We start from the raw sequence: 26,589 nt of genomic DNA, 5'->3' as shown, positions 1-26,589 counted from the left end.
ATGAGCACTCATTTTTCTACTATGTAGAAACGAATATTGCAAGAGGAACATCATTCCCTTCCTCCACTTCTGCAGTAAAGATTTCTGCAGTATAGTGCTGGTGAAGGCTGCTGGGGTCACTGCGCTCACCAGTAATCCAAGACCGTAATTACAAGGTTATGGGATAAAAAGGCAGTGCCAAGAACCAGATTGTATGTTGACTCTCCACTCTGCAGAGAAAGGGACAGGACATTTGTTTCTCTCTTCCATACTCTTATGGGACCAAACATTTTTACAGTCATCCTTAGTGTGAATCTTTGGCTCACACAGAGATTTGGAAGCAGCAGCAGCCCCCTCTGACACTGCAGTGAGGGCTAAGCCTTACCAGCTGCTGAATTAGATAAGTATTTGGAAGAGGACAGCGGACCAAGTGCAAACGGTCTCATTAACTTTCTTGGTCATCACAGCCCTTACTGCTGGTGTTGAACACACATGAAAAACCCCTAGCTCAGGCTCCAAGAAACTGGTTAGGTATGGGAAAGCACAAGGAATCCTCTCAGAAATTGAGAGGTAATAGCTACAGTGATAAACGGATTTCCCAATTAAATGGCTCTTTACCCTTTGCGACATCCTGCCAATAACTGAAGCAGAGATGCTGAGATTGAGAGGCCCTCGGGTATATCTCTGTAGATAAATCTGAGTCTGGAATTTTTGCACAATGGCCTTTTCATGGTCCTTGGAGTAAATATCCTCACAGATATGCCTCTACCATACTGAGTTCTCTGGCAAAGGTCAGACGTGATTACTGACATACAAACATGCATTTATTTCTCAGGCCATTACATTGTTTTTCCTTCCCTCTGGCTCACACGTTTTACACAATCTCAGTGTAGCTTAATGTTCCTATCAATTTTCTTTTTAAACCTACCCCCTCATTCTTTGCTGAAACTCAAAATATGTGAGTACATGTGCATGTGTGCATTTATTTATATATAAGCATAATCATTCTTTACCCTGCTGTGTCTCCAAGTATCTGCATACTGTCATGAGCTGCTTTATGAACAGTATGTGTCTTATCACCTCTTGCAGAATATAAGCAGAGAGAAAGAATTACCAAAATTTGGCCAAAGATTGCTTATCATTGTGATTACCAGAACTGCTGTCTCCTTGCTTCTTATTCTAGAGTGGATGTGGTATATCAGGTTTTAGAATCACAGAATGGTTTGGGTTGGAAGGGACCTTTAAAGGTCATCTAGTCCAATGCCCCAGCAATGAGCAGGGACATCTTCAACTAGATCAGGTTGCTCAGAGCCCCGTCCAACCTGACCTTGAATGTTTCCAGGGATGAGGCATCTACCATCTGTCTGGGCAACCTGTGCCAGTGTTTCACCACCCTCACCATGAAATATTTCTTCCCTATATCTAGTCTGATCTAGATATATCTAGTTTTATATCTAGTTTTATATCTAGTTTTAACCTGATGGTGAGTGGCTAATATTGTCATGGAAAGAAGAGGGCAAGGGTTCTCCTTTGGATCAGGTATTGTGTATGAAGGCCACTAATGCTCATCTCAGGAGGCTCATAAGATCATGCAAGAGTCTTAGTGTCCAGAATGACATACCACAGCTCATTAAAACAAAAGGCAATGTCCAGGGCTGCTCATGGACTGACAGTCTGCCTTGTTAGTGTTCTGCAAGAGTCCTAATTGCTTTGTAAAAATACACATCCTGCCTATGCAAATTGTTCTGTAGAGCCAAATTTGGGTGCATGTTAAAATTTGGGTGGTGTTAAACTTTGTGATATAATAGGATATCTAAGTGTAAGAACAAGCAGAGCTTCTCTTGACAGAATAAAAATAGCTGGGGTGCAAAGGGAAAGACTGTGATAAGCACAAACTGCTGAACAGCTCTCCTTGACCAGCAACCATGCTCTGCATTAAATGTAAGCAGCATGGTGTATCTGTGCTCCAAAAATCCCCACCACAGTAGACCTGGCAGAGAAACTGAAACTTTTCCCCCAGAAGATGATTATTGCAGGCTGAGGTGAAGATTTGTCTGCGTTGGGGCATATATCTAACCGAAGCTTAGAGAGCAGCTGTGTGCCTTGAACTTGATTTCTGAAAGAACAAAGGGTGAGGCAGCTCAGATAAGAGTAATAAATTTGGATACCATTAAGACTTTAATAGAAGAACAGTTATTGGCCTGGCCAACTGAATATTTATTCTTATATCCGTATGAAATTAACCTTCACAGTTGTTTTTTCTTGCTTGCTTTTCTTATGCCGGAGGGGTAGAAGCCAGGGAAGTGGCACACCTTTGCGTGGTGACACCCATCCCGCCTCCTTGTCATGCTGTAAATGAAGAGGCTCTATCATTTGTAAACGAAGACCTTTCCGATTATTGATAAATAACTTCTGGATGGGGAGTATGACACATGCTGGCTGGAAGAACAGGGCTCTGTAATAGTAATATTGCCTTGAAATTACAGCCCACGTAGTTTGAGAATGATTCAGGATAATTACATTAATGTTGCTGGAGAAATGAAAAGGAACACTTTCCATTTTACCTATTAACAAGCTCTACTGGCCTTAAATTATTTCTGAGATGAGCCTGCAAATGGCTGAAATCATCAGAATAATTACAAAGCAGTGGTTGCGGCTGGGGGGAGGGCTGGATGAGCTCCGGGCTGTGGCTCTTCGGCCAACGGGTAAACACTGGTGCAGCATTTGTGGAAAAAGGAACAGAGCACAGAGCTTTCTGATTAGGTGCACTACAGTCTGCAAATGAGCTCAGGGAGTCTGCAGGTCTTGGACCCTAAGGAGAAAATAGCCAGTAGGAGTAGGTTGCTCTCAGTGCAGGTGTTACACATCAATCTGTGCAATGTTTGCATGAGCCTGCTGTTGTTCTGGCACGCTGGATACTTGAATTTCCATCCTCCACCCTCCCTTTTCTACAGCTCTCCTCAGTCTGTATAGTGGAAGATCTTTGCCTTTGGTGATGACTTTTTGCCACTTCAATCCTTGTCTCATAGCAGCAGCAGAGATGCGGATGTTTCTGAACTGCAGACCCTGAGCAGCAGCTCCCTGGGTCTGGCCTCTCATAAAAGCTCAGTCCTTCACCTGAACTCACGTGTTTTCAGCCTTGTACAAGCGACACCAAGTGCTGCCCTGACCTCCCATTCCCCAGCTTATCTGTAAAATTACTATGAAACCGGGACTTTTTGTTGTGTTTCCCTTGGATCGTTTATGCTATCATACTGTTTGCTAACTCCACGTGAATAGAAGGAGCAAAATTTAGTACTCAGATCTAAATAACTCAGTGTCGTGAGAAGCAAGGTCTCCACTTCAGGGTCACCTCTGCCATTACTGGAGTTTCTCATCTGCATGAAATTCAGAATGTCCTTGAACAACTGTCTGGGAGAGCAGGGCTACAGCAGCGTCAGCTCTGCCTCTCTTTGTCTTTAGTTTCCAAGAATTAGAAGATCTTGCATCTCACAACCAGTCCTATGTTTATAGCTTCTTACTAAAATGTAGCCATATTTATCTCCTCTGAAGAAACTGGAGCAGTGGGTGAGGATGTAGGCGCTGCAGGTCTGGCTGCTCCTAGCGCATGGTTGCATGCACAGACAGTCGGTTGCTCTCCAGGCACAGTCACAACAGGCTCCTTCCACCCGAACACACACACACACACACGAGTGCTTTTTCATTTTCTCCCATTTCCTTTTCACTTGTCCAACAAGCCCCTCTCAGCCCTGCGCGTGATTACCTGATGACCTGTGTGCCTTCATTCATTCACAGCTGCAGCACTTAAATAGGATTTTGCTCCCTACCATCAAATCAGACCTTCGTTCCCTGCACGCACACGTACACAGAAGGATGGGTTTTCTCCTTCCAGGGAAGCATTCCTCACCTACAGCTACTGTCATTAGCTAAACAAATTTGGGGAACCCCCTCCTCCCCTCCATTTCTCATTACATTGGCCTCCATCCTCTCTGGATGCTCAGGGCTGGGCAAATCTGTCAGGAATGCCAATACCTGCCTTCGCACGGCTTACTGTTCCTGACCCAAACCAGTTTACTTTCTAATCCATCAGCTACCTTAATTCTGCATTTAAGGAGATGGAGCTCATAGGAGTCTTGGCTTCTCCCTTTACACACATGTATGCAAGAGATCCGTTACCAGAGTCCAAGGCTGAGGGCGATTTAAAATAATAATCATTAGGCAGATGATTTCTTTCAAGTGAGAGTTTAAAAATATTTGAACATTTATATTTATTCTATTGTGGTATATCAAGAGATTTAATGGATTTTAAAAAAGGCATTTGGAGGGAAAGGTTGAACCAGGGATTGCTTAATTATCTCATTCAGATATTAAAATTTTTATTTTGACTTCTTCCTCCACTCCAGGTGCACACACACCTGCATTTACATGCTGATTTTTTTCTGCATATTTGTTTTGCCCTGATTTTCTTAGGAAGGTTTTGGGAATATCTGAGTGAGTCCCTGGAAATCTGCGCAGCATGAAAATCCCAAGTTTCGTTTTGTATGCAAATAGATATTATCAGTTAAATAGAATTAGTTATGAATATTGCTAAGTCAACAGTAAATACTAAATCATTTTCAGCTGCTTCTAGAAAATGTGGATGCCAAAATGCAGGACAGTTATAAATGGTAGAGAAGGAACTTTCCTTCCTGCCTTTTGTAGGTGTCATGTATTTCCTGGTGTAGAAATTCATGGATCCAGGTGGAGTAGATCTCTTGCACAAAATGGAAGTCCCTACATGGTGCAGTCTCCAGCTGAAAAGATATTGGAGCTTTGAGGGGGGTTAATTTGTTTTTATCTTCCCAAAGAGCTCTGGTAGGTTTTTTTAATCCTCATAACCCTGCCAGTACTGAGAAATAATAGCAGTTACGCAGATAGTTATGTCGACATCAACTTAAGTTTTACACTTGCAAGGTTCATATATTTTTGGTAGGACTGGCACTAATACGAATGATAGCTCAATAACAGAAAATAGAACAGTCCCTGAGCCACAGTTCTGATGCTTGAAGCATCTCTAAACCCCATACCCAAATGAGAAAGAGATAAAAACAACCTAGTCAAAGTGGCTTAGCTTGAAGGAGCATTTTATGTGTTACTTGATGACAAAATAGTTAGGCATTAATGCAGTTTACAGTAAGACACCCTTAAGTTATCAGTGAGGTTGGTGCGATGCCTGACAGATTTAATGTAAATATTTATAGACTTGGCCTACTAATTATGCCAATGGAAAAAATGCAGTATTAATGCTGTCACCTCCCCATGTCTCTACCTGCCAGCATTCTGCTAGCTCGCATAAATATTCTGAAGGTAGAAAGTATGGCACATAAACAGAAGAGATCATTTACATTTTTAATAAGGGATTAAGTTATCTCCAGCAGTAGTTTCTAGCCTGTGGTCCACAGACGTATGGGAGGCCTGTGGACTATTCCCAAGGGAACTGTGAAAAAATGACAGAAAAAAAGAGAAAAAGAGTTTTGTGTAGGTATGTAGAAATCTCTCTCTGTGAAATTATTACAGGGGTATGCACCTCCTTTGGCAAATATTTAGGGGTTTACACACTGAGAAAAATTTGAAAACCACTGATTTACCATAAGAACTGAATAATTTCAAGTACCATACTGCCATGTGGTAAATGATTTGACTATTGGTCCTGCTGGAGCCAGGCTGCCATAAGAAGTCCTGGACCACAAAGCACCGAAGCATGTGCTTAACTCAAAACACACGCCGATCCACTGAAGTTACTGCCTGTCACCATACGTAACTGGTTTGCTGAATAAAGACCGTGGGGAAATTTAAGACAGAAGGCAAGGACTATCGTCTTGCAAACAGCTCTGCAGATGCCTCATTGTCTTGTACAATTGAAAATCTAATTATGTGAATCTGCAGTTCATATTCTTCTGTTTCAGTTTATTTATACTAAGAGACTCCAATGGTTTTAGGCGCTGTTGGCTTCAGCCATTACTGGTTGCCAACCCAGAAAGTATTATCTTTGCTGTTGCGGCCAGTTCAGGAGACTCTCTTTTAGCTGCATCGATAGCTCTCCTGATTCGCGATCCAAAAGTCTGTGGTTTCTGTTCTGGCACAAACTGACTCCTCACAAGCTGTGCAAATAAATCTGAAATGCTATCATCAGTGGTTGTATGCGTGTGGCTTGTGCGCATGCCTTTCTCTTGGCTTATAGTCTTGAAAACTGAGGCAGAATGACCGGGTGGTTTCATCTTGTCTTGTCTTCTGCAAAATAGCATCACGTTCCGCGTACATCCCCACTGAAGTTGGGCGCAGCTGGGGTGCTGCTCCAGGTTGCCGGAATCTGGGCTGTGCACGCTGCCAGGGCGCGTGGGCCATGTTGCCGACCGACGTGTGGCTCTTTGCAGGAGTTAAGAAAAGGGCGTTCTGGTAGCAGGGCAGGGTGCAGGAGAAAGCCATGCACGGTATTACCACAGCAGCTCTCAAAGCAGGCTGGATGGATGAAGTACTGCAGGCTTTCCACATGAGCAACCCGTGTGGGTTTTGTGAGATCTCATTGCCAGTGCGTGAAAGGCAGATCTCACCTTCCTGTGGATAAATGAGTCCTTGCTGTGGACCTGATCCACAGCCCGTGGAAGGCAACAGGCTTCCTGCTGCCTTCAGTGAGCATACATGGATCAGACCATAGGTAAAGCTCTCAATTATTTCCCATCCCCAGCTGCATTTGTCTCTTGCAAACACTTCATCTGGCCGCTGCACCTCTGTAAATCACAGAACAGAATAACCCGATAGAAGTGGAGTGCACCGTTTTGAAAAGGAACATTAAGAGGGAAAAATATAACTCTCTCTCTTTAAACTGTCTCTTTTCTATATTGTTACCTTGACAACTCTGCTGCTGTGTTTCATCTTTGGTGGGACTCAGCCGTGGTGGAATAAGGGGGACATGCATGTGCGTTTCCACATCTACTCCGGCTCCGCTTCACAGGCACATGCCAGGCGCAGGGCATCTGGAGCTGCAGAGCCCACGTTCGCTGCCTTGACCCATGGTGCTGTCTGGAAATGATTACAGATATTAAGAACTGGGACCCATTCTGATTAAAGGTATAACATTGTATCTTCTATTTCTTTTCTTTAAGCCAACACCAGAGAAATGTTAATGCTCTTTAAAAGGGGATGCAAGGTGCTTAAAATATTTTTAAGGGTTAGGACAGCTGGAAAGCAGAGAGGGATGAAAGTACTCAGAAATAGTTGTATTATTTTTAGTATAAGCAGATACAGGAGTATGTGTCAAGATTAGGATACAGTTCTGATGTGCTGAACTGAGTCTGAGGGTGCTAAAAATATGCTTTCTTTTCTCACAGTTTTTAGAAGAGACAGAGGCAAAGGTAAGAGGAGAGTAGTGGTGAACTGAAATTTTAATTCCTGTGCTTCCTTGCTTGTTGGGGTTTGGCAAAGCTGCCTGTTAACCTGGGCGCCCGGGACCTGCTAATACGAGCAAAACATACGAGGCAGGGCGAGGTGTTATCTGTGGGAATGGGATCCCTCCCACCCCCTTTTTCCTCTTCCCAAAGAAAATCCCCACCAACGTAATCCTTTTATTCTTTTTAACCGAAATGGCTAGCTTTATAGCTGCAAAGGCAAGACATGCAGGCTCCAGGGCTGAGTGCAGACGGGGGTGTCTGTGTCTGAATGTGTGCGTGGAGAAGGGGGCTTTTAATGCAAAACACATGTGTTTTCAATTGCTATCTGGAGCCAGCCCAGTAGCTGTAACTTGGCCTGACAAAGCCTTATTGAAGTACAGACAGTGTGGTTTCAAAGCAGTTAGAAAAAGAACGGGAATGCTGTTCAGGAAATTCTTCAGGCATGGGCAGGGACTTGGCTGCAATTCTGCTGTTGGAAAATCTGACAGGGGCAGCTCATGAGCACAGGCCAGGCCTCGTGCTGTTCTGAAACGCCGTGCTGCATCTTCCCCCCAGCCTCCAGCACCCCTCCGGGTTTTCATCTGCCCGCCGAGGGAGAGGTAAGAGCTGCGTTGCTCCTTCCCGCTGCGGCCGGGGTGATTTGCCATTCTTTTGTGCTCGTGCAAAGATGCTTCTTGCTTTCAGGCTGTTGTTCAGAGAGAAAAAGTCGAGGATGGGAAGTTGTGGTGTATTTGCGAAGGGATGGGAGTAGTTTGAGGCTGGGTGGTGGTTTCTGGCTAACTTTGCTTCGGTACTAATTCTTCAGGCAAAGCAACTCCTGCGCTGCGTCTCTGGCTGCGTGAACGCTGTAACCAAATTAATTCCCAACTTTTTCATTTCAGGGAATAAGTATGTATATAACCTGAAGCTACCAAAATGTTGGCTCTGTACCATGTGTCACTTACAGATTTTGATGAAAAACGTGATTCAGGCGTGATAAATACATTTATACGTACATTGTATTATAGTCATTTAATGAGTTGAAAGCATGTTTGTCTGGGGGTTGTTTGGCAATTCCTGGTACAGCTAGCTTGTGAAGAGAGGCAGTAATTCAGCAATAATCGTTGCCTTGTGATTTCTCTGCATATTTTTTTCTGTATTTTATAAAGCATGAGCAAACTGCAACAGACAGCACAGTCAGAAACCACGCAGAGCAGATTAGAAGGAAAAACATTAATTTAGGGGCTGTTCTATCTGCAACTTCTCTTCTGATTTGCGTTTCTTTCCCCAAATAACTTAAGGAATATTTATGATAAAAAGCTTGCTCTCTCTTTAGGAGCCTGCCAGATTTAGGCAATGCTCTCTCATCCCTTTAGTCGCAGCATTAAGGCTCGTCTTGCCTTTGCAGAGATAGCAGCACCTTATATGGCAGGCTGGCGTTTGGGAGTTAGGGTACGGCGCGTTCGTCAAGGCGGATGGAGGTGTCAGGAGGAGTCCGCTTTGCCTAGCTTCAGAAACTTCCTTGCCTCTGCCAGTGCCTCGTCCTTGGATTTTCACAGCAATGTTATCTGATGTGTTGAAAATGCCGTGGTTTATGGTGGTGGTGTGTTTTGGTTTTTTCTTTCAACAAGGAATGAATTAAGGATATTAAATTATACAGTGGGACAGCACTAAGCATTTCTGGCTGGTTCATGGGAATAGGCCCACAGTTTGCTTTGCCTGCATCCAGCAGGACTGCATGTGCAGGGCTCAGTCATTCATCTTGGCAATCCAGAAAATTCAGTGACAAGGTGAGGTTTGCCACCAAAGTGCATCAGATCCAGTATGGGACAAGGCCAGAGCCTTCTCCCAGTAATGCTGGTGAAGTGTGTACGTAGGCAACTCCGAAGGATAACAGCAGGCTCAGGCAGACAGCAAACCCTACCTGGAAAGAGTGACATTCAGTGGATTTGGATCTTTAATGGGAATATTATCTGGTCCAAGGCAAATAGATTCTATGTGATAGAAGGCAAAAAAAGGGTGTGTGGGAGCATCTTCTCCTTGCCACCGTGTCTGTTTTTTTCCTGTGAAAGTGATGGTCAGCTGGAATGGGTTGGTTTGGGCCAAGTGAGGGCTTTGCTGGTTTGGGGTGCAGGAGGGGCATCCTCCAAGAGCCATGGATGTACTGTAGCTTCTTGGAGGCTGATGGGGGCGAAGGGAATGAGAGGAAGGACAGAGATGAGCTGTGGAAGAGGGAGGCATATGATGAAAATGAAGAGGCTTGATAAGCTCCAAGTTCGCTTTGCAGAAAATACACCTGTGGTGAAAATGCTGTGTTAAATTAAGGTCTCGTATGATCTGGACTGCTTGAGCCTTCGCAGGCTGCCATCTTACCCTGCAGACTTGGAGCTCTATTGCTTTTCTCAGCAGCTGTTAATTTAGGCACCCAGTCAGCCTATTATCTTCTTCATTGCTAGTTATAAGCTTATTTTAAAAAAAAAAAAAAAAAAAAAGTCAAGTTCCTGTCTCTGATCATGCAGCATCCCATCTCCCAAATCTGATCATCAGCATTGAAGAGCCAGAGAGACAAAGAGAGTGGAATACGTCTGTCTCAGCAAGAAGCAGCCAGGGCTGGGCTGCCGTACCTGGCTTTAGGGGTGCTCCTGCCCCACATCTGGGTGAGACAAGCAGTGCAGATTCTTCATCAGGTATGGGATCACTCTGGATCGCGGGATGTCCCACGTGCCCAGCTGGGCTGTTTGCCGTGTAGGCGTGAGTCCTGGCAGAGCAGGGGAGGCTCTTTGCAATGCCCTGGGCTGGATTTGATCAAGGGAGGTGGTGGTTTTCTCCCTAACTCTGGCAGCTGCTCCTGAGCCTCCCCATGCCAGAGGTGACCTTTCTGCAGCTCCACCCGGGTCAAGTATTCCAGCTTTGCTTTGTATCCAAAAGGATTGAAGAGTGCATGCTTGTGTGGACAGAATGTTATGCATCTAAAGTGAAATTGGCCGGTCTTTTGATCTTGGAAGCATACAGGTAAGAGAGCTGTTAGCACACCCTAACACGTGAATTCCTTCTCCTGGTCCTTCCCAAGAGCAAACTAGAAAGCAAGTGTGTCTGCGCAAACGAACAAATGATAAGCACAGTTAAGCACATTATGTGGAGGGAAGGTGGTGGAGGGAAGATGCAGCAGAACAAGTTTTAACTTGTGAGAGCAGGATCACTGCAGAGACTGGATCCTGGCACATGCTCAAGCCCACAGTTCTCAATTTGTGCCATGCCGGTTGGATTCCAGCCGTATAAATCCATATTACGATCCTGCTTTGCACATTCTTACAAGCCATAACTCTTTTCTTGGTACTGTGAGGTGAGAGTGTGTTGGGGCAGAAATCTGCAAAGTATCACCTCCTGTAGCTTGCTTTCTGATTTGAGCTCAGTTGATTATATCCCTCTTGCTGTTCCCACAGCCTCCTGCAGTCACACCTGCTGCTGGCTATTTTAGTGTAGTTCTCATATTTGTTCATCCTGCTTTGAGACACTCCAGTGGGAAAGAGCGTTTATAAACTTGGCACAGATGGACATAGGCTTATGATTGCTTCACATCATCTGAGTGGTGCAAAGGAACCAGCGTGTGAATGTAGCAAAGCCGGTATGATGTTTGCATGCAGCGTGAACGTATCGCTACAAATTGTGGGGCATTTTGTGAAAGACATACTTTGTTGACTAGCTCAATACATAAGAGAACTCACTGCAGAAACTTTTTCTTCTTTGTTAACTTTCTTTTCCATTTTTTCCTTAATTCCAAAGAAGAAAAATATCCAGACAAGGTAACTATCAAGAAAAAAGTCTAAAAGTTAGAAGAAACACTCATAAATAAGAAAACAGACCTGTTTCTCTTCTTCTCAGAGAAGACAAGCAATAGTAACATCACATTGCTCACAGACTCTTGCAGCATCAGAATAAAATACCACTTTTGGTTTAGAAGATGCTATTCAGAGATGGAGCTGCCTGTTACTTTGTTTTGTTCTGGCAAACTCTAATACGTTTAGAGTTTTACTGTAAGTGCTCCTTGAATGCAGAGCAGTGACAGAGCAGAGCAGAAGTCCCATGTTCAGCTTTTCGTTCAATCCATCCGCTCGAAGATACTGGTTTGTCAACTGAGGCTTTTGCACTGCCCTTATCCTCAAGCATGTTTATTGTCAAAATGCTGTCAGCCCTAGCAACTGGGGAAATTACATAAGCTCTCAAGATGTTAGAGGTAGGGGTTGGCCTGGAGCATTGAGGGATCTGAATTAGAGATGCTTTACTAGGAGATGAATCCCCAAGGTCTCCCCAGCTGCCTGTGCTAAGTCAGTCCATCTTCCCCAAAATACAAGAGGTGGGGATGGGAGAAGAGGTATTTCCTAGCGGACCAGGGAGAGCATGGACTGATGGACTGTGCAGACCAAGAAAAGCTTGTTGATGTGTTTATGTTTGCCGGAATCAGGCTAGATATTTGAAGAACCCTGCACGTGATGTACCCCACTGATAGAAACTAGTTAGAAAAGAAGAAAACATTCCTTAGGATGTTTCCTTCCACTTTTTGTCTCTCTGGCCATGTATCACATTGTGGTGATACCCAAGAAGTGGGCACTGCGTGATGATGGTCTTCCTAACTCATGGAAGAGCTGCTCCCCATGTGGAGGGATGGGAACTGTTGACAGCAGCAGAGGGACGAGTAGAGAAGGAAGATTTCAGCTTTGGGGACACCGATGGCAGTGACAGGGGCCACACTGGCACAGCCATCGGGGTAGAAGAGCCCGAGTTCATGGCTTGGGTGGTGCTGGAGAAAAGTGCTGTGAGATTTAACTACTCCAGCAAGTCTTTCATCCTTCGGGCTGTTCCCTAGTGCTCAGCCCGTGCTGGCCAAGCTGCAAGTGAGAAGTCAGTTTCCAGAGCCTGATCCTTTTATGGAGACCTGGGCTGTGGTCTGACCCATGTGTGGGGCCATAAATCAATTCTAGGTCATGACGCTGGTGGATTAACGGACCTGGGGGTGTCAAGCTTGAGAGAGAGTTTTATGGAGAGTGGAGAGGCAAAAAGTCTTGTTGATCGATGGCTCAAAACACTCTTCTTCATGCCAAATTTTATTCTCGGTCACGCTGCAGAAATGTCTGTTCTTTTGAACCTAGTGGATAGTGTGCACTTAAAAGACAGAGAAATTAAAGAGGATGAGTCTGCAGAGCATTTACAGCTAGTGAATACAAGTACATTGCCTTCCAGTGATATGGCAGAGAGCACCTCTGAAGGTTTTTTAGGTGGTTTTTTTTCTCATTTCAGCCCAAAAGAAAAGGTTTCTGTTTCAAAAAACAAAGAGAAGGAGAATAGGATGTCGGTGATATGGACACAAAGAGAAACCAGATGTGGGAGATGTAGGTCCAAGGCACGAGGGAATTTGAACCCCTCTCTCATCCCTAGAATGTGTTTCCATCACCATGCTACAGGTTAGCCTGGGGTCAGATGCTCTTCATTTTTCTCATTAAGCTGTTACACCTGGGTTATATGCAAGCAGGCAGGGAGGAGAGATGCCATGTCGGCTGCACAGGGCTTTAGGGGCTTTTGGTCTGTGCTGTAGTGAGTGGTTTCAAAGAGCTCTAGGGCATTTTTGGCAGCAAATTTCAAGTGGGCTCGTAAGAGAGAAGCCACCTTCCCAGATTGCATCCCCTTTCACCTTAAAATTGTTCTCTTACTAAACATACCTCATTTAAGCACTGATGAAAGAAATCCCCATGGCACAGAAACATTATTGATTTCTCTTGTTATGCCTCACCCTGTTCATAGCCCTCATTGAGTCTACAAAGCCAGCGTGGCCAGGGGATGTTATAGCTTCGGTGTTTGCAAGGGAAAGGTGTTTATCCATCCTTGTGCATATAAAACACTTCTTCTGCCTGAGGAATCCGTTAATCTGGGTTGTGCACCCTGAGTGAGAAGCTTTCTGCCAGGGCAGGAGGACACGGAGGAAGGGAGAGAGGCATGCAATAAAGATTTGCCATAATTGGTGGGGTCTGATGTGATTTTTGGAAGCTCAGTGCCAGTTCTGATTTGTGATGCCTTTCAGCTGAGCCTGGTCCCGGCTTTATTGAAGGAAAGTGCTGAAGCTTCTTTTCCAGAAGTACTCGGCGAGCAGCCTGTGTGGATCAGAGGATGTGGTGACATGACTCTTCCACTGGTCTTAAAAAAACAAATAAATCTTTCTTGTCATGGACCATATCTCTAAGGTGTGCTAAAGTGAAAGGATTAATAGCTTTTCTAAATGGGCTGGATTTTGTATCAGGCTCTGTTTGCAGCGTTCATATGTAAGGACTCAGTGTACAGCTCATGCAAAAACTTATTGCCCATTTTTTTTCAGCAGCAAGAATTCCTTGGAGAATTACCCAGGTTCCAGGCTACACTTTTGTAGTCATTGTAATGTTGTCTGTGGCTAAACTGCGAAGATTTGGCATGCTGCATTTTTTGTATTGTAAATGGGATTGCACGTGTGCTGATGCTGGTCCAATGCTGTGCACGTGTGTCTTTAAGGCCTCTCATGTCTGGCAGACACTTTCAGATTTGACTTTTGGAAGGAGTGCTTCTCTTTCCAGTTTCTATATTTGTTTTGGTATTATTTTTTCAGCACTATTATGAAATTAGGTCGTTGTTCCTAATATGTTCCTGAAGAAGAAGAAGAAAAAAATCCTATTAAGCAACTAGCAGCCTTTCTCCTTAGCTCAGTAATTAAAAGGAGGGGTAACCACTGGATATCCTTTCAAAGCAATACTGTTTTTTCTGGTGCCTTAGTTCTTTTTAATGTTCAAGTCAGGAGAGGTTGCCAAAATGTAAATTATGACTAGCATACTTTTTCCTCCCACACAGAGCAGATTATTGATAGCGGATATAGCTGGTTCCTCGTGTAGTTGCCTTGCAGGTCTTCTTATTCTACTCGTTCGTTTAACACACCTCAGCACTCTCTGTCCATCATTCTGTCTTCTCTTCCTGGAGAACTACAGACAGGAGCATTTTCTTTTGGTATTCACAATTCAGGGGGGAAATGCTAGCTAGAAATTATATATAGCTTTAAATATAGCTGTGTGAGACTTTGTATAGGAAGAACACGCTATCTACAATTCCCATGTTATTTTCTTGTTATAAATTTATACTGTATTACTAAGCTATGCTCATCATGCGTGTTGTAGTACTTTAGTTGCTCTCTCTCCGTAAGGGCAGCTGTGAGCTAAATATTTTATTGGAGCCAGAGAAATACTCAAAATCAGGCTGCTGTGTGGACGCAAGTTGCTCTTTGTGGTTATGTTCCGTTCCTATAAACTCTTTTGATGTCTGCAAAGTTTTTCCCCAGCTGGATATGCTATTTTCTCCATCCTAGAGACTGCAAATAAAGCAAAACAAAGAAAAAGAGAGAGCAGGAAATACATAAAGAGAATAAACAAGTTTTGCGATAAAGAGATATTTTGAGCTGGGTATTTCGTATTGTTTCATACTGGTCAAACCTCTTCCATAATTTGAGAGGGGTAGCAATGCAATTTATTCATTTTCTCCAAGGGAGAGGCTGCATTTAATATGTGCTCTCCAGGATCCCCTATTAAAATATTAGGCAATAAAATCCTTGACTGTACAGTAGTTGTGGTTATAATTTCCCCCAGGTAGTGGAAACTGTGTAATTTATTGTTGCTTAAGTTTTCCCTCTGCACAGATTGGAGTGGTTGTAGTAGTGTAAAACGGCCTGTTTTTCTCCAAGCGTGTGTGTTTGTTGGTGACCCAGCTCCTTTCCCTGATGGAGCTCTGTGCTACAAAGCCCTCCGCAGTTGCTGACTTGGCATCTGTGAGCAAAAATACTGGTGCAGACCGAGTTGGATCTGTTGTAACCAACTTGCTTTGCTCCCCCTTGGTAAAAGTTACGGGTCTGCCTGGGCTTCAGGTGGTTTTGCAGTACAGAGATAAGATACCCCAGCTGGTCTCACGTGTTTCCTGGTGAGCCCGCTTACGCCCGCTTGAAAACTGCTCTTTAATACAGACACACCTGTCTTTGGTGGTGGACTTTTAATGCACGTTGGCTAAACTGGCTAAGCCAACACCTCTTGAGGAACAGGTTTTTTTGCTGTGGGCTGTCAGTGCCTCCTGACATGAAAGGACTGTCTGCACTAGTTGTCATTGCAGATCTTCACAGCGTTAGCTGGGGCTGGGGTAGTCTGAGGCTGTAAATTAGGCATGGTTTTGGGGGGGAGGTGAGATCCCTTTTTTAGACCAGCTGAGAAAGCTGGAAAAAGCAGGCGGGCTTGGAGGCGTGGACAGGCTGGCCGAGGCTCGCCTTGTTCTAGTTTTAGTTTAGCGAGCGCAGGCAGCACCTTTGTTCGAAAGGAGGGAGCTCAGCCTGGCAGCTGCCTGCAGATGAGCAGCGCTGGTCCCCAGAGTCTCCTCTCGCGGGTGTCCTTTGCAGCACCCCACTGATGCACAAGTCTGACCTGCTTTTTTTCTCCTTGGCGGACCGACCGAAGCCCTCAAGCGTGTAGGGGAAAAAATTCTTAAAAATGCAATGGTTCAGAAACCTGAGAGGAACAGGATAGGAGCACCTCATTTGTTACTATTTTTTAAAATCCTCCTGTTTTCAGCCACTGTCATGAATTTTGAGCGTGGGGGATTAACACAGTTGCTGACATTAGAGAAGGAGGCAGATGGGCACCTCCACCCTCCGGAGGAGCGCTGCTGTTGGGGTGAGAGCAGGGGTGTGAACACACCAGCCTCCCCGGGCTAAACACAGCCTTCCTGAATGTGCTGCTAAGTCGGCTTTGCTTAATAGGTCCAGATCAGGAGAGGTGTCAGTGCCTCTGATCTGAAAAGAATTTAGTGCCTGAACGGATTTATTTAGCACCTGAGACCATGTTTCAGCCTGGGTGAGGGGTGAAGGCTCGTGGAAGAAGGGAGAGGTGGCTGATCCCCTATGCTGCATGTGACGACACCAGGCAGTGTAAGAAAACACAGGGCGTTGCAATTTTTTGGAGCAGTGAAAGGTTTAAAAAAAAGGGTAACTGGTTCTTCAGGCAGCCCTTGCTTCAAATGTGTGGGCTTCAGCATTGGAGCAGCAAAGATAAAGTGTTAACTTCATCCCTGGTGCAATGCTACTGAAATAAAAGTTATGCCATGAAGAAACTCGCCTTGCATCAGCCGGCAACGGGCTCCGCATACCGCCGACTGCATGCTGTACTTTATTAGATGCTGGAGTATGGAGCTATTGGCAAAAAAGTAAGGAAAAAACCAGGACACTAATGGTAAACAAACATAAGCTGCTATCAGTGAGCATCTAATTTCTACCATAGTCTCATTCTGCCCTCACGGATCTCACTCCCACAGAGAGGAGCTTGCGTTGTTTCCTCCAGTTATGTGAATTTTGTAATTCACTGCATACAAACGTTGATGCCAGATACCCTGAGGAAGAAGCCCGTGGTGTTGAATCAGTAGTGCAAGAACGCGTTTGGTGGCTTCTTATCTGTCTAGAGTCTAAAATGCAAAACATTCAGCAAACTGTGTTATTAGAGATTATATGATATCGTCAGTCTGTGCGTCAAAAAAAGTCTGAAAACATAGCATACTGATCCCTGGGGGAAGCCCATGCAAGCAGCTTTCCGCACGGTGAATGTGAAGGGCGAGAATGTGAATACGTTCATTTGTACGGCACAAAATACTGTCACGATCACAACCCCATGTGCACGCAGCCATTAGCACACAACCGTTGTGCAGTGGCTGTGTTCCAGACCCCGTCCCAGCTGGTTGCAATGCTGTTTAAAAGCACCCGTCTCTTTCCATCCACGGTGGGTGCAGTCAGATCCCCGACTGCCCGGAGCCAGCCGGGTACCGGGGTGTAGGAGGGACGATGGTGCTGGCCACACGGGACTGTAAAGCAATTCTTCCTGGGGATGCTGCTGCACTGCTTTCCTCGGCAAGAGCTCTCCTTCCTTCCCTCTTTCCTTGGTTTTGGCCCCCAGTGTTATCCTAGCATGCGATGCCCACCCAGGGTATCAGAGTCCTTGCTAAACCGGCATAGATATTTGGGGATAATTTGTTAGGGATGTGGCAGCTGGAGAATCTTGTGCTTCAGGTTTACTTGGCTAGGAAAGATTAGGGTGTGGGATGGGAGAAAGGCAAACATTCCCCCTTTTTTTTTTGGCTGGAAGGAATGATTTTATTTGAGGTTTTTTTTTTTTTTTAAATTAAAGCCTCTGAGAAGTAATATTGCATCTTCAAAACAAACTGCTGAACTCAACTGCTTTTACCAAACGCATGCAAAATTTTCCCCTCAGGATCCTTAGAGGCCCTGGAGTGCCTGCCTTGCAAAACCTGGGGCGGTGAAGAGAGTCATTCGAGAGTGATCTCCATAGGATACCTTTAGACAGTGTGCTTATATGTATTTATAAATATACATACGCATTTAATGCACAAAATTCTTTTTCGGTATGTTACTGCGTACAGTAAGCAGAAAGAAAAATAATGCAGAACAAAGATATCGAAAGAGTTGCTGGTAAACTCTGAAAAAGAAAAACAAAACCTTCTAAGAGGCACAGACAGAAGCAGTTTTTATCATCAGCTTTCTCTTGCCACTCAATACATATGGTTATTTCTTTGTGATCCTTTCAGATGCCTCAGGAACAGTACGCGCACCGGAGCACCATGCAGACCTCGGAAGGACCCCAGGTATACAAAGTGGGGATTTATGGCTGGAGGAAGAGATGCCTCTATTTCTTTGTGCTACTCCTAATGATTTTAATCCTGGTGAACCTTGCTATGACCATCTGGATTCTGAAGGTTATGAACTTCACAATTGTAAGTAAGGGTTACCCGGAAAGGTCTGGGGAAGATGAGGGAGGGTGATGGTCTTTCCTCTGAGCATGACTTCAGATACAGCTTCGATAACGGGGGGTTTTAGTTTCAATGGATAGCCGTTATTACGGGCAGGAACAAATTTACCTAATGATCCTCTTTTTCTGCTGGAGATGTCTGCAGTATTGCCAAGCTGAGAAATCAGCTCAGTGTTGCAAATCATGTTCCTCCTACCTGCTATAGGTATACATTTATATATGTAAACAATATACACTACCCTCCCCCGGTTTTCAATTATAAAGTATTTTAAAATTAATGTAATAGGTTATTTTGAACTGGAGTGTGGGAATGAGTTTGAGCCTTTCTCTTAGACTTTTGCTGCTTATCTCCACGACTGGAGAAACTTGCTGAGAAACTCAATTTGCCTTTTTCTTAGGGAATATTCATGTTGTTCCATAATGATGTGGTTCCAGAAGATTCTGAAAAAAATAAAATTTCCAAGGTGGCTCTCTGGGTGTAGTATTTAGGTGGAGCATATCTTTATCCTTGCTGTGCTGTGGTTGATGCATATCAGTCCTGTCAGCAACACTCCCTTGCTGCACAGCCCCCCTGGCCAGGGTTAACTTTCCAGAAGCCCCTAGAAAAATATCGGGCAGCTGTACTGGGAGGTAGATTACACTGGGGCAGATGGTGCTTTCTGGGCCCAGAGCGCTCTGTACATCCCTTGAACTCTGTTCGAACTCTTTTTGAGATCTTAAGGGGTGCCTTGATCTTGAATTGCCATTTTACAGGGTGAGCTTCACCTCTCCTGCTCAAACACACTGAAAGTCAGGACATGATGAACCAGGCACACCCCGCTTCCAGGGCTAGTGAGCCTATATATATGGCAGGTCCTAGTTTTTCAGTAGATCATTTGGCCAAGCAGAGTGAAAATGAAATGATTGGTCCCCTCTTCAAAGCAGTCATTGCCACCTTGGTCAGATGGAGTTGTTCTAAGATCATTTGATTCTTCAGGAGAAGCTAAGTTTGAGGCTTTAATCCGGGATTTACTTCATGAGGGAGCTGTAGGGCTAAATTCCGCTAGACCACTTTTAAGGACTTTCCCAGCCAGGCTCTGGTGTGAACAGCATGTTTGAAGTCTCCTGACATTTCTTTCTCTGCTGTGGTCTTGTGAAGCCCTGAACAGCTGTGTCCAACATTATGTCATTAATGGGCCATGAGAAGCTGAGTAAACAATCTCCGACGTACTGTATCCAGCAGACAAAGTGCTGTGTCAGGGGAACATGTAGCATTCATTTTCTCTAACCAGGATGCTGTCAAGGTGTGCAGAAGATTGCAATCCACGTGTGCTTAGGGAGCAAGCAATTATAAAGCAGTAATCCACAAAAAGCTCCTCTGAGTAGATGAAGAATGAACCAAACTGGAGCAATTAATGCTTAACCAGACCAGTTACTTAATCTTGTGAAATTGATGCCATTTTGATACACATTTTGTGCTGACCTGTGGTCTTTAGGTTAATGTAGTTGAAAAATAGATATTTCTGAGGTGATGGAAGGCATGGTCATATGCTTGTCATACATGCAGTGGTATAGGTATCAGCCCAAGCACAAAATAATAGGATTTCAGATTCTTGCTTTTCAGGAATGCAACTTTATTTCTTTAACTTCGATGTGTCGGTCCCATGCTTTCTGCTGTTTGGTGATGGTGGTCAGTCAACTCTCTACAAGTTGCTTGGGAAGCCAGGTGAACTTCTCTGCTCCTTTCTCCTCACTACCTTCTCCTGATGCATTGCATTTTGCAGGCCACCTGCAGAAGGGTCATCTCTGAGGGATACGTACAGAAACCTCCACCCCACTAAGATATACACTGGCTTTTTTGGCGATGCACTGATCTTCAAGCTCTTGTCTGATTCTGTTTCCTTCAATAGTCACTTGCCTTCTGATTCACTGGGGAATAGTCCAGGGTAAAGTATATTTGTATATGGTTTTAGTTAATTCCTATCTTCTAATGATCGTAGGTGATGAACAGCATTTGGTGATAAAACCACAGACAATGGCACTGAATCCTGCAGTGGGAACTGCTTTGCAGTTATAGGCACGGCCACGCCAGTCAGGGTGTGTGTCTCCGACACAGCCAATTGGAAATAAATATAAGAACAGGGCATGTAAAGTGTGATCCTTGCCCCGATATGTACCCATTCATCTCCTGATCTCCTGCTGCTCCTGCAGCCTTGCCAGCTGCTTTGGATCCTGCTCTGCAATCCCTTCTGCACCATTCCCTGAGGCTGAGAAAACCACTTTGCTAAGTGAATTTTTAGAGGCAGACTTTTATCTCTAAATAACAAATGTAGGAAAAATTCTCAAATGAGGAGATGCAAATATGGAAAAATCTTTAATTTGTTCCTGTTCTGATAAGAGGAGCTGAGAGTCCTTCTGGGGCAGGGGAATGATTTGAGTAGTCAGTAAGCAATAGCTGCTGCTTAACAGGTCTGAGTTACCCCAGTGCTTGCAGAGCAAAAAAGGAGGGGAAAGTTTGTAGCTCTGTTCTTGTGGAAGATGTAGTATTTCCAGTATCTTCCCACCCCTGAGCTCTCCTCCCAGAACCTCAGTCTGTTCAACTCCACAGAACAGTCCTCGCACTTACCAGAATTTAATGAGCGCTCATTATAGCCAATAAGTGCTCACAGTATTTTAATGAGCACAGCAAACCTGCTCAGGAAAACTCGGGGGTGTTTTAAATGCTGATGATGGGGAGTGGAGAAGGGAGGAGGAGATGAAGCAAGACAATCTCAGGGGGGAAAAACCCACCTTCTCATGCATGTTGTAGCAGCATCCATCCATTCCACTTCCACGTCAAACCCTCACCTCCCTTTCTCTCCCCTCTGCATGTCCCGCTGGCTTGTGCTGCAGAGACAAATCCTGTAAAATCAAACCGTAAGCTTCCAATCCGTGGCTTTTAATAAGCAAGGCATCACTAATTTATTCTAGGTTTTGCTTTTATCTGAACGTTCAAGGCTTAAACAAATTTATGTGTGGCTGTTGCTTTTTACATGGGGCCGTCAAAGCAGTGTCACGTTTGCGTGGGGCCAATTGGTCACTGTCTAGTCTGTCCTCTGGCGCAGTCGTTCACTTCCCATGTAGTATTTGATCCTCGATTTGTTTTAAATGCCTTTATCAGGCACAGGCTGTATGGAAAACTGGCCTGGAGGGGACCTCAAATATCATCTGCCTGTCCCACAGCTGGTTCCCATAGCCAGGTCCATTTATCTTGTTCATTTACATCAGGGCTGCGCTGCTCTGGGACTGTGGGAAGCTCTGTGAAGGTTGCTACCCCTAAACCTTACTTTGATTTTTAAGCCAAACCACGGGATGAATCTGGACCAAAGCCACCAATTTGGGTTGAAACCCAAATGCACCCTGAAGGTGGCGTAACCTAATTGAGGTGGAAACCGCTATCCAGCACTCAACTTTCTGATGCTATATAGGTAAAGGGAGCTCCACTTCATTCAGATCTTGGACAAGACTGGTAGAAGTACGTGGTTCGCACATACTGGGTTTGGGGGGAAAGCACTAATGCCTGTGGGCTGCGTATGTGACTCAGCCGCTCAGCCTGCAGGGCCAGCGCGGGTTTGGGTTGTATCCTGCTGTCACGCCTGCGTGGTGGAGAGCTCAACCTCGAGCCGCACAGAGCTCGGCTTAGGCTGGCTCAGCTCCTGCAAGGGTTCGTATGTGCCAATCTAATTACAAGGCTGGAACCAGAGCTCTTTAACAACCTTCCTCTTTATGGTCCACCTGCATTAGCAGCCAGTGATGTAGCTCTTCAGCAGTAGGATTGCCCGTGACTGTGCATGTAAGCACATGCATCTTTTATGCTGCGTGCCTATGATGTGCTGGGGTTCTCTATTTCAGCTATTACTAGTGAGCTTAAACCATTTTTTAAAAGCTTCCTTTGTGTTAGTTCTGAATATTACAACAAAAGATGTGCTTACGTAAACACAGCAAACCAATATCCTTAATTTAAACAGTATAAGGCTCAGATAATGGGCAATGACAGTGCACTGACCTCTTTCCACAAGGGTAGCATACAATGCCTGGTATTTTAAACAGTGTTAGGAGTCTAAAGCATTATCCATTAGTACCCCTTTATATTCTGTTAGGCAGCACGAAGACCTCTGTAACAGGAGAGACAAGAACTGTGTCCTGTTGTGGCTGCATTTAAATGGCAAATGCCCACCTACTCATCCACCCGTCAAACCATTGAGGACCCTTTGCTTTTCCTTTGCTCTTCCCTGGTGTTTCTATGCATAGCTGCCTGTTCATGTGTTTTGAATTGTATGCTCTTTGGGACAGAGGCTGTTTGCATATGGCATCCTGTAGTCCTATATATTGGCAGGTTCTACCAGATTGTAAACAATAATAAGTTGAAAAATAATATTTTTCCCCTAATCAGCTTGCAAGCCTTGAAATTCCTGGAGAACTGCCTTTTAAGAATCATCCAAAGCAAAGGCTCCAGAATAGTCTTTGTAGGGAAAATACTCTGCAGCTTTGGTATTCAGGAGGCCCTCCACGAGACAAACTTAACATCTTCCTCCAAACCAGGAGGCACGTGCCGCTTCCAGGCCTGTGCAAATCCGCACAGACTGCTTGTGCCATCTGTGCGTGCACCTTCAAGGAGATGCAAGGTAGAAATGGGCAGGCAATGACCTGCCTCCTTCCACCTTCCTTAGGATGCAGAGAGAGGGGAACCTTCCCCTCCCAGCCTGGTCAGGCTGAGGTTGGGGTGCTCCCTAACCACAGCACATGCAAACTCTGTGTTCTCCTTCCAGAACCACGCAAGGTTTTTTGAAGATTTGCGTCCTTTAGCATGAGGTTCAGCTGTATTTTATTATTTTAATGGAACAGGAACAAATGACTGCAACTGTTTAGGTTTTTCCTTTTTTGCTGCAGGCTGCATTCATAGCTGAAGAGGTATGTTTTAGCATCATTGAATGAAATGTTAGCAATTTAGAGAGACAAAATGCTGCTGTAGGTGGCACAAATGCTCAATATCATTATTATCTTGCTTTATTAAAAGTTGATAAGAAAAATGAGCTTTTAAAATTTGGTTATGAACAGTTATTTCCAATACAATTACTCCCTCTTGTGTGTAAACTACCTGCCATGTTTTAATTACAGGAAAACAGTAGGGTAATAACACAGCAGTAAAGATGGATTAGAGTTAGGAAAGCTCATTGCCCTAACAGGCAGGATTCTTTTATTAATGATTTAAAGGAACAGACTTTGTTCTAATTATTTTTTTTTTAATTAAAATTTGCCTCACAAGAAAATGACTGTGCAGTTTATATTCCCTTTTTGTGATTTCTCTGGGGTCTCTTTAGGTGCAATGGTAAGGCCAACATGGGAAAGAAATCTGATTTGCTTTTCAGCTTCTGCTTTGTAGTGCAACTGTAATCAGTCAGCTAAAATTGTTTAGTTAGAATTAATATTGCTATATCCTTACTGAGGAAAGAGTGAAGTTCTTTTTTTTTTCTCCTCTCTCTCCCTTGCACACACACGCAAACAAAATTGTGCACTTTTCCATCCTAATTCATGTTGCTCTTTTTATAAAACAAGTAATTGTTCTGAGACTACCTGCGTGACCCAGGAGCTTTGTCTATTTCCCTTCTTTCCTCATTCACATGGACTGCATCTTCTGATATAGAGATGTTAATCTTGTAGTGGTCTGACAACACCAGCAATAGTGCGAGTGACTGTACTATTAAGTGAAGAAGTTTCTATGGGTGAAATCCTTACCCCCTGGCATTTAGTAGGAATCTTGGCCTTGACATCAGTGGATCAAGCCCTTCACTGTAACGTTTTTATTTGCAGGTTTTTTAGTAAATTTGTTTTTAGTAAATTCTGATTTCCTTCCTCCTGGATTGAGGAAAAAATGTTTCATGCTTTTCTTTTACTCTTTTTAGAGATCTGAATTTCATTCCTAGAGAGTTTCTGTTTCTGTGTGAAGAACAATTGAGATTACTTAACTTTTTTTAAAGATACATACAGTACTTTTTTGCCTTCGCTCCTTTGGAGTTTAGAATAATATAGTCAGTCTCTGATAATATTTCACTTTTATTATCCTAATACCACATTTTCTCAGCCAGCATAAGCACATAAGGCTTTCATCTTCCTTGTTACCAAAAAGTGATGAAAGGACCCCATATTTTTACCCCACTGTCTCTACTCTCTGCTGAACCATTGAGTTTTTCAGAGGCCTGCCATAGTATTGGATATGCTTAAAGATATGTCATGGGAGCAAAAGAAATTGTGAAATAGTAAGTCTTCCACTAGAACCACTAAACCAAGCTGGATATGCTGCACTGCAATCATCTAGGTAATTCTTTGTTTTTATTGTTTGAGTAATGCCCAAGGCAGTCTGTGGTGTACAGAGTGTTACGACCGCAGATTGCCCTTTTCCCTCAAATATTTTGGGTTGGGATTCGTGAAGAATTGAGGCTTACGTGATTGCGCTTCTGTCTCGATGGACAGGCTTCCAGCTCTCACTTCTCAATTGTTTCTAAGCCACTGTTCGTACTGAAGCAATCTGAACAAAAATATGTGTTCAGGAGACAGGAATGTCTCAAATGTATTTAGTTTATGTGTTTCTTAGAGGCACAAGAAAGCAATCTTCTTTATTAGTAACCCTACTGTGGAAGAAGCTGCTGCATAAGCTCTGTACTTAATACTCACCAGGAGTGAGAGACTATTATAAATGTCCCCATACCAGAAGAAGCATTTATTGGTGCTGTTTTCCTACTGGACACCAGAGAATTTAGCCCTGACACCCCAATACCCCAGGACCCAGCATCTCTGGGTTAGTACTACTTCGGATTTGAAGGAAGCTGTTGGAAACTCAGCAACAGCCCTCTCCTCGTACTTGCAGCTCAGTGCATGCATACAGGCAGAACATCGTCTGGCAGGTTGGCTGTATGGTCCAGGCTGTTGAGCCTCAATAACCAGTCTTCTGCATATCTCCACAGCAGGAAAATGCATCCCTGTATTAAAAATACATTCTTGCTTTGGTCCTTCCAAGAACAGAGGGATAAAAATAGATGAAGAAGGGAGAAGAGTGGCAGGGATTTGGGTGGTTTGCAATGTGAGGTTGAGCATTTGGTCTCTGGCATAATGCTTCATTTCCAGGCAATGAATGGAGGGTCCCGTCTGCTGATGCTCCATGTCTCTGCTGTGCTGCAGGGAGTGTGATGGGAAGCTTTATCAGACTGGGAGGAGCTGCTTCATGGTGCGATAGCAGCTGAACCTGGTGAACAGCGAGGAGGACATGGGTGGGCTGTATGGGGGGGCAAGTCATAAACTTGTGATCCCAGATCCCCCCTTCTGCCACCTCCCTCCAAAGGGGATTGTTCTCAGCTTCTCTTTCATCTGAAGAAATAAGATATTTCACATTAGCATTCGTTTCAGTGCCAACAAAAGATCTTCAGACTAGCAGTTCTGAAGCAGAGAGATTTGTCTCTTAGAGAACATGTAAAAGGTATTATTATAAATGTGCGAAAGAACAAAAACAAGCTCACTGCTAAAATGTCGATAATCAGTTAGTCCTCTGAATAGCTTATAATCTGATCCCTCCCCATATTCTCAAAGTACAGTAGGAGAAATGATTTAATTTGGGAATCCACACTGCCATGACGTGCCAAGCCGAGCTGTAGAGTAAGTTTTCCACTGGTTCTTCTCTTGTTCCTTGCCCTTTTTTTTTTCCTTCTAAGCTTCCTGACATCCCTTTTGAACTCTCTGCACGGCAGAGAGCAATGACCTTCTCAGCTTTGAAAACCTAGCAGCCATTGCTATGACAAAAATCTAATTCTTCTGAAGCACCTCTTCTGCGTGGTTACCTTAAGGCTGAGGTGCTGCTTGGAGTAGCCTCCATGCCTCCTTCAACTTGTCCTGGAACTGCAAAGCCATCAGCTTTTCAGAAAGCTTCTTCTTAAAATGTGTCTTGGCGTTTGGTCCTGAACGCCTGCCGTTTGCATCTTGGGCTGTAGCATAATCCATGGAAAGGGGATGGAGGTGGCTCTCTCTTACGCTGTAAATGACTGTGCAAAGCGCAAAGTACTGAGCGGCAGAAACCTTCACCTTCTCTGGGTGAAGCCCCCGCTTGCCGCCTAACTGCCGCCTGTTAGCTAGGATAAGTTTGTGTTTGACTAAACAAAAGGAGTAAGAAACAAGTGGCATATTCTCTCTGCAGTTGTATGTGTTTGTTTACCTTCTGTAACTGTCAGAACCTGCTCTAAAGACTGACAGTTTTGAGGGCAGAATTACAGACCTGTGGTTGTGTGGAGTCTGTCTTTCCCCTCCCTTCCTGCAGACACTATATTATCTCGTCTCCGCTT

The 26,589-nt window shown here is 44.3% G+C and overlaps 1 protein-coding gene across 5 annotated transcripts in view; it reads left to right on the top strand.

Moving 5' to 3' along the window:
- The window catches only part of SGCD (sarcoglycan delta), a 370,190-nt gene that overhangs the window by 191,964 nt on the left and 151,637 nt on the right, over positions 1-26,589 (top strand). For 3 of the 5 annotated variants that reach the window (XM_049829657.1, XM_049829658.1, XM_049829654.1), the window contains exons 1-2: positions 7,900-8,005; positions 18,024-18,209. In XM_049829657.1, the coding sequence (XP_049685614.1) occupies positions 7,904-8,005; positions 18,024-18,209 (288 nt within the window). In that variant the 5' untranslated portion in view covers positions 7,900-7,903. Of the gene's footprint in view, positions 1-7,899; positions 8,006-18,023; positions 18,210-26,589 lie in introns of those variants that run through there. The other 2 variants (XM_049829656.1, XM_049829655.1) reach the window with 2 other exon arrangements.

The sequence above is a fragment of the Accipiter gentilis genome, chromosome 26 (genome assembly GCF_929443795.1).
Source record: "Accipiter gentilis chromosome 26, bAccGen1.1, whole genome shotgun sequence".
Lineage (NCBI taxonomy): Eukaryota > Metazoa > Chordata > Aves > Accipitriformes > Accipitridae > Astur > Astur gentilis.
The sequence above is the reverse complement of the archived record's forward strand: the minus strand, read 5'-3'. Positions and strand labels throughout refer to the sequence as shown.